Source organism: Alosa sapidissima, chromosome 19 (genome assembly GCF_018492685.1).
Source record: "Alosa sapidissima isolate fAloSap1 chromosome 19, fAloSap1.pri, whole genome shotgun sequence".
NCBI lineage: Eukaryota > Metazoa > Chordata > Actinopteri > Clupeiformes > Clupeidae > Alosa > Alosa sapidissima.
Window position 1 is genome coordinate 9,566,725 of NC_055975.1, and position 8,837 is coordinate 9,575,561.

The 8,837-nt window shown below is 41.6% G+C and overlaps 1 protein-coding gene across 1 annotated transcript; it reads right to left on the reverse strand.

Annotated features, from left to right (window-relative positions):
- Positions 1–340: 340 nt before the first annotated feature.
- On the reverse strand, positions 341–8,421 carry slc39a9 (solute carrier family 39 member 9). The gene is made up of 7 exons (XM_042072618.1): positions 7,458–8,421; positions 6,687–6,795; positions 5,983–6,177; positions 5,782–5,850; positions 3,879–3,964; positions 3,339–3,473; positions 341–3,213 (listed from the first exon to the last, which is right to left on the reverse strand). The coding sequence occupies exons 1-7, from the start codon at positions 7,551–7,553 to the stop codon at positions 2,980–2,982; spliced, it is 924 nt and encodes a 307-aa protein (XP_041928552.1). The 5' UTR covers positions 7,554–8,421; the 3' UTR covers positions 341–2,979.
- Between the last annotated feature and the right edge of the window lie 416 nt (positions 8,422–8,837).

An 8,837-nucleotide genomic window follows, 5' to 3' on the forward strand; every position in this document is an offset into this window, starting at 1 on the left:
TCCAGTCTTTTTTTCCAGATGGTCTGCAATGGCAATGGTATGCTTACATCTGGGATTAAACTCTTGGGACCACTTAACTGGGCCTGGTGGATTTATCTTTAATAACACACAAAGATAAAGGACAAAACACCAGAAGACAGCGCAGTCATCTCTTCACAGTGTCAGTCATAATAATGAACGACTGCATGTTGGGTTGGTTGCAACCATAATCAGTGGCTAAGGCCGACTTACTTTCAAAACAGAAAGATGAAAAAGCATGCTATGCTTTATGGGAAAAACAAAAACAGTAGGAGGTAGAATAAGGTATTTAAAAAAAAACACACAAAAAATGACTAGTATGTTCCTTACAGAACCTTAAAAAACTTTATTCATTATCATCAACACATAGTTTTTCAGCTGAAGTTGCACAATCAAGATAAAGAAATAAGGCAGACTCCCTGTGGAATGATCACATAACGCTGTTGGCATGACAGTAAGCCAAACCTGTTCCTCACCACCATCATTCAGTCACCAAATGAGGGCAATTCCCTTTAAAACACACAACTTATTTTTCTTTAAAAAAAAAAAAAAACTTTTGAAAATATAGATTATCTACAGGTATGGTATACACAAAGCACTCAGCTGATTTGTGATCCCATCACCTTTTTCCTGACCCCAATTCTACATACAGGTGAGTGATTCCCTCCCTCTACAGTCATTACAGAGGAGGCTGTGCTGTTCCCTCCAAGAGCCAGGCGGTGGGGCTACATAGCCAAGGCTGTCCAGAGGACAACTCCAAAACATACTGTATGGTTGCAGTGTTGTGGGAATAACCCATTTGGTATCCTTTACAACATCAGTGTCCAATACGCACACCCTCAGTACACTCAATAGGCACACCCTCACCTGAAAGCCCAATTTGTCGGTGTGTCTTTGTGGATACACAGTGAGTTTTGTTTAGAAGTGGATTACACCACTATTCACACCTCAGAAAGAAAACGTAACACATTGGTTATGTCTGTGACTGACAAAATGTTACACACAATTTAAGATATAGCACTTCATTTTTTTTTCTCTTCCTCACCATCTAAGAATAAGAGTGTGAGTGGTTCTGGTCTCCAATGGTGAGCACCTGGTCTCGTGAATAAAACACACCGCTTGTTTGTACAGTATAAGATATTACATATATACACAACTGCTTTGCCCTTGCTGTACTCAGAGGTCTGCAGACACATAGAACCCAACCAGTGAGCAAAGGAGAACTTTGCCTACCTTCCATTTGACAAATACATATTATATGGTTCACCTGAAAGTTGTTAAACAACATACAAGCCATCTTCACATGATGGCCATCATTAAAATGGATACTCTGAGAAGAGAAAAAAAGAAAGCAATAATCAGAACAATTAAAATGTATTAAATAACCGGAAAACTTGTCTGGATGGGTATTCCTGCCTGCTTGTTATTTTGAGTGTGCTCAGCACATGGTAGGGAGATCTGGTCTGGCTGGCCTATGTTAGCAAGAACAGCTAACATAGCTTACAGCAACTTTAGGACAGATGAGGAAAACTGAAATAAGCTCTGGGAAACAGGGTGCAAGTCTGTGGGTAATGGCAGTCACTTGTGGATATAGTCTGATTTTTGTGTTGTTTGTAGAGGTTCTGAACACATATAAAACATGTTGAGAAGTGTCTATGAACAGATTACAGACACAGTAGGTCGGTTGATCTACTAGTCTACTTCAGCCGGGTGGTGCTGAGCACATAATTTGTCAGCCACTCAATGTGAGCAAATTTAACTTTAATGAGAACAACCATTTCTGCCAAAGTGATCTACAACGAAACTGGAGAGGCCTTTCAGAGAGGGTATTATCAGACAATAGATATGACAGTTTGCTTGGAGAACATCACCAGGCATAATCTCTGCATTGAATCTTCCATCTTACATTAGCACACTGGTCTTGTTTTGCATCAAAAGTTTAAATCAAATTGTATTTAAATATTAATGTGTGTTTTTGGGCCAATCTTTAATGCTCGAGACGGTACTTACAACAGATGCATGAGAAATTCCCAATTTATGTGTAACTATTCTGTGTGCCAAATGTGGTCTTAGGTGTCTGTTGTGTAATTTCTCAACAGACTGGTTGCTACATACATCTACAATGTGGGGTAGTTAACCTTCAGTTAGCATTTGAAGTGCTTAAGACTGTCAGACCATGTGAACAGCCCATTCACACACCAAGACAATAATCTGTCTAGGTTTAGACATTATTACTGTGAAATCAACCAAATTCCTTGGGATCCCTGCACTTGTTTATTTTGTAATGTTTGATCCAGTGACTAAAATGAATGAAGGTGCAAGGCAAAAGAAAAAGCTTAAAATGTTAAAAGCAAGACGTGAGATAGTTCAATAATGCAAACATGATGCGACACTTGGACCCACATTGGCTCCTTGATTGCTCACTGCCCTTCCGTTTTAACACTTGACTTGTCGAGTTCGTTGACTTATCTCTGATGCAACATTTCCAAATACCCAATGACATACTTTACAAAGTCCAACTACAAAGCCCCGTTTACACAGGGGGGAAAAGGCCTAAGAAAGAAAGATGAAATGGAACACGTCAGCATTCCACCACACAGCATGTTCACATGTCATGTACGGGAGGGAGGAGCTCTTCGGAGGGAAGGTTGACATCGTGGTATGGTATCTGGTGGGTACCCAGGTGGGTCAGTACCGTGATTGGAACCTCAGTCCCTCTCCCTCCAGCCCTTCCCATGCTGTCTGTCACCTTTACTCGGTTCCGGTACAGTGACCTGATTCCAGGAACACCATCTTAGCCATTCATGGGGCCCAGAAATGGCAACATGAGAAGTGTGTATGGCCTGAAACACTAAAACTCAGTCTTTTTCTTCTCCTCTTCTCCACACCATTACATCCATCCATCCATCCATCCACCAATCCATCTGTCCGTCCGCTGCCTGGCTTTTCCGACGGCCCCATCTAGTGCTGATGTCCAATGGACAGCACCAAGGGAATGAGGCATCCGAGCACCAGGGCACCGACCTCCACTTTACTCAGTCCCTTCCCGTTGTTGCCCGCACTGGGCCCGTGGCTGTGGCCAGTGCCACCCACCTCTGGCAGGACATGCACAGTGGCCACATAGAGGAAGGTTCCAGCGGAGAAGAGCATGGCTACACCAGTGGCATTAACATCTGACAAGGCCTCCTTACTGCTCTGGATGGGAGAAATAAAAAAAGAGATTTTGTTGAACCAGCAGCCTAACAGAAAAGACAGGGTAATGATGAGGAAGATGAGGGGGGAGGAGGAGGAGGAGAAAGAGGAAGAGGAGAGAGCTGTACCTGGCTGAGGCCCAGAAACGTGAGCATGGACAGGGCCGGTGCTGCCAAGGCAAACACCAGCAGGTGCTTGCGAATGCGATTCCTTTCTAGGCCTGCGTGCATCAGGAAGGAGACCAGGCCAAACGCAGCCGGAGCCTGTCACAGGAAACAGGAGGGAATCCACTTAACGACAACTTAATGCCAACTGACTAGAAATGATTAAGAAGCTAACTGTGACACGTAAAAGTAAATCATGTTATTGCAAATCTCACAGCTGGTTATGTGAATACATCATCAAAATACTAAACTGGTTAAGGTACTCCTCAAAACTCGAGTACACAGACCACCACGTGGAGTTGATCACACAAAACTTTTCATAGTGCATTCCCCACAGCTATTTACCACTATATAGGGAAAAAAATGAGGGAAGTGTAAAATGCAATAAACTGACAGTAAGATGTATGTGGTTACCGTGTGCAGCATGTAATAAACTGACAGCAAGATGTATGTGGCTACCTTGTGCAGCATGTAATAAACTGACAGCAAGATGTATGTGGCTACCTTGTGCAGCATGATGGCCACAAACACAATGAGCTGAACACTGGTCTGAGATGTGGAGGCAGCAGCACCCAGAGCTACACCATCAGCTGAATCCAACAAACAAACAAACAAACAAACAAAGTAGTAAGCAAGTAGTACAGTCTTGCTGAAGGACTCATTATGCCATTGTAGTGTTGTCACAATACCAAAAGTATGACTTCGATACGACACCTCGATACTACGGCGAAATCCTAAGATATCTGGAAAAGAAAGGACTCATACCTCCTCCAAGTGTATTGAGTCATTTGTGTTGAATTCGGTGCACTTTTGTAGTGTGCAGGTCAATTCTGGGTTCTAAACTTCTAAAATTCCTACATAATTATTATTTTTTTATAGTCAGTAAAATAGTAGGCCTACTTTGTGTGATTAAGTCCTTTATTGTTTGTTATAGTTCATTTACATTGTGTTGTGTTTTAGCAATAAAGTAGCTTTAAATAGCCAAACTAGGCTAGATCAAGGTCAGTGTTGAAATTACTGCATGCAAATCACTAAATGCTATGCAGAGGGGCCTAATCTTTAGGCCATCTGATGTACAGTATTGATGGGTTTCATCAAGTCCCTTTCCACAGGTGTATTAATCAAGCACCATGCAGTCTGCATTGATAATCAAGGTGCTTGATTTTATACACCTGCGGAAAGGGACCTGATGAAACCCATGAATAGGCTACCCTAGGCCTTCCCGTGTTCATGGGATTTCTTTGACAGTTGCAAAGGGAAAAATGTGAGTATAGTCTTCTTTGCGCCCAGTTTACAAGTACGACGTTCCAACCACTCAGGTCTTCGTCAGATAGGCCTACACCATTACCTGTTGCAATATATCTGTGTGCATTCCTACATTACGTCTATTTCTTTGATAACATGATTTGCTACCACGTAACAATAAGCCGCTATTATTATTAGGACTCAACACGCGGTGGTAATATATGCTGTGGGCTTTAATTGGCGCATTTCGGGTAGCCTATCCTACATCTGGGCAATAATTACTGAACAAATTGCAGTTTACATGCCATGCCTAATATTACCAGTAGTACTGACCGAACATGAAATAGATTGTTTGGTAGTGTTGGTAATGTTATTCTGGCGTGAACATTGCGCTTTCATCACGTTAGCACCCTATGATTATAGCTCGTTATGTCTCGTCAAAATGATTACAGCTCGTTATGTCTCGTCAAAATTCATTGATGAAGGAAGGTTCGCTTTATCCCAGAGAACCATACTCGTTTCACTTAGGCTAGACTAAAACAGAATAGAAGAGAAGAACTTGGCACTAACCATGTAGTTGTGTTTTCTATAGCATATTTAACCTGTCGTTCTTTGAACTCTTTAAAAATGTTAGGATATGTCTGCGAGGTGTTTAGCCAAGTTCCATGCGTAGCCTACTGCTTTTAAATGACTTTCAAACATATTTTACAAACGGGCCTCTGTGTACCTGATGGCTTGCCTTCACTATTCGCGATGTATCCGAAATAGTTCCAGATTTCACATCACCTTTTGTTTTATTCACCAGGCCGAGGACTGTCGGCAAAGAACTATGTTTACGTTGCTGCGCGCACACTCACTCAGAGCTGCCTGCTTGACACGCCCACTTGCCTAGATGCGTGCAAGGAGCAGTGAGAGCAGCAGTTCACACAGACACAGAAGGTTATTATTTTAATAAAGTATCGATTCTAAAAACGTCGGAAATCGTATCGTTTTTTGCGTGAAGGCATTGTGATACCTTTTTAGTATCGATACACCGTGCAACACTATGCCATTGTGTTCTTATCTTATTTCAGATGTCTGTACTACAGCTATACTGAGAAGCAAAAGCTTCTGGGGAACACAAAGCACTGTGTCAACTAGAAAACTCCAGTTCTCAACCTACCTGCAGCATGGACTACAAGACCCAGGGTTGTGGTGATTTTTGAGCTAGCTACTCTCGCCGATTCAGGATCTGGAAACAACAAAAGCACTTTCAGATGAACTGATCAATCAAAGGCCCGGTCACTGAAGCTAGGGCATTATCCTCAGAATTGACTTTAAAGGCAAAGGTTGAGAGTTCAAAGGTTGTGTTGAACAAACTTACCATCACCGCTATGCATGTGCGAGGAACCAATCTGGTCCACCAGCAGCATAAAGACAAAGCCCAGGACCAGGGAGACTCCAATGTAGGCATGAAGGTGTTCATGCCCATGTTCACTGTGAGAACCTGCAACTGGTTCCGCTGCCACCTTGGGCTCTGACACCCCTGACTCTAGTTCCGCATGTCCATGATGCCCAGCTAGAAGCAGGAAGAGAAGGTCATCCGAATTATTAATTACTAGTTTACAATTATCAGGAGGCCTCAAGAAAAGTCACCTTTAAGCAGGAACTACAGTACTATAATAAAATTCAATAAAGAAAAAAACATGCCTTCTTAAGAAGAACTTTTCAATATGACATTTTTTAAATCATGCCCCCAGAGCACTGTAGCTGCCTGGCTGATCTAGCTTCTTATCATTTTGCGTACAGACTGTACTCAGTGACTTCGATAAACAGAGATCTACGTGAAAAATTACCAGTTTTCCTTTTAGGCGAAGAAAAGGAGAACTCCTTATTATTGTGCTCTTCACAAGCTGTTCAGATGTATCCTTCACCTCTCATATACCTCACATTTAAATAGCAATGTAGGCAACGCAACTAAGCTTGTGGCTAGTATTAGTTACTCTTATAATGGGAAAAGGATATGATTGCATAATTCAAGTGTGCCATTATCCATAGTGTAACTGCACGATTTGTCTATAAACTCACCCTCCAGAACTTCTTCGTATAGTGCGTGGACTCCCTCTGGGATGATGACAGCAAGTGCAGTTCCACATAACAGTCCTGCTCCCAGGACTGTCACTAGCTTCAATTTTTCCTGAGGGACAAATAAGTAGGCCTATTTACTTCACAAAGTCCATGTTAATATTTGGTCCAAATCTATTAGGCAGTGCACAAAACTGTGCCAATGCAGAATCAACATCACTGGCTCTTGAAGAAGCACACACGGGACCACTTTAGGTAAACTGCTTTCAATCTTAACACAACTAATCACCACGTCCTGCATAGTTACTTTCCACTACAACTATGCAGGACTTGGTAAATTATGCTAAGATTGAAAACAGTTTATCAAAAGTGGTCCCAAGTGTGCTTCTTCGTTTGCTGGATTAACAGCCTCGAGCATGAGCAACTAAACTGCCCAACACCAATGGCATGACATGAATCAGGTGGTCCGCTACCAAATGGGTGCTATTTGCCATCACCCACAAAGCTTTTTGGTGAAACGTTCACCTTAACCGTTCAGGTAAAAACTGACCAGTTCATTTGAGAGTGGCGAATCAGACATGCTGCTTGTTAACGTTTCTTGTATTTTACTCTAGAATGTAGAATTTCACACTGTAACGTTAGCCTGTATGTTAACGTTAGCCAACTGGCTCTCAAACCCGAAATGCAGGATGTTCACGTTAGTTTATTGGCACTTGCATACAGTAATGTTTTCTGACAAGACCTAATAACGTTGCCTTACATTAAGATACTCACCTCAGAAAAATTCACAGCCAAAGGAATAGTTCCGGCAACATAACACCCCACTAACATTGCCAATGATAGCAGGCTGATTGAGCTGAAGTCATCCATATTGCGTTTAGTAATTTAACGTTAACGTTACCAAAGCTAATCCAAACAGCAGTGCCAAAGTTATACAAATGTTAATCGTTACCTGTTACCAGCTAGGATAATTATAAGTGAACTGTAAAGATAAATTCAAATTAAAAGAGCAATATGACCCTGGAATGATCCTGAAAAGTAGCGTAAAAAGAATATATCACATTAACAGGGCAGTCAATATCAATCAACGTAAACTAGCAAGTTCATCCAGGTTTGTTATGATCTCTGGACCGGGCGCTACCTAGCTAGAAGCTATCGTTAACCTAGCTTCGTGTGCAAACTAACGTTAACGTTATCACAACTTGCTCTCGTTAGCACTCCAATCAGGAAAACCGTGTCAACAATATTGTAACGTTATTTGGATAAATTATGCAAACAACATTCGAAATCAGTGTATATCCAAATGTGTGCTAAATATGTATATTCGTTTTTAAAAATGATACCGTCCACAAACACGGAAACCCATCCTCTTTAACTCGTTGTTTGCTAACATCGCCTACCTACCTAGCCACGTTCAATGGTCCCTTGCCACAGTGGCAGAAAATACCATAGACAGTAGGGAAATACGACAGATAACATTAGCTAGCCTGCCTAGTTAGCACTTGCTACTGATGCCACTTATGATGAAGACGCGACCATAAATGTACTGGTAATGAGCCATTACGCAATTTTACTGATAGCCTTATTGTGTTTAAATAATTTCAGATGTAACGTTAACGCCGCCGACAAAAAATGAATAGCGCGCCTGAGCAGGCAAAGAGTTGTACCAGAGAACGGGCTCTGGTTGTACTGAATCTTGTTAACTGGCTAAGTAGCAGTTTACATTCCGAAGTCACCGGAGCACTTGTTATGAACTCTGGGATACTTCCGTTTCACGGGAAGTATTTTGTCAAAATAAAGGTCTAGTGTATCAAAGTCCTCCTTTATAAAGTAGGCCTGTGTGATTTAATCACATCAAAGAGGCAAAACTGCACCCATCCTTACTTCTCAAGAAGACCTACATAATTAAATGGACTGTTCACAATTAGCAGATATTTGGGACTAGCCTATACTCATTCATGTATATTCTTATGTATGCCAATAATCTTTACGGCTTTCTTTTAACTTAGCCTGCACAAATACCACTAGCCTATGTCTACTTCGTTTACTTTATATTAAAGTCTTAATGCTAAGTGTGACCAAAAAGTAGAATGTGCTGAAAATCAGTAGCCTGAATGACAAGGAATAGGGTAAAATGAGCCAATGTTCAAATTG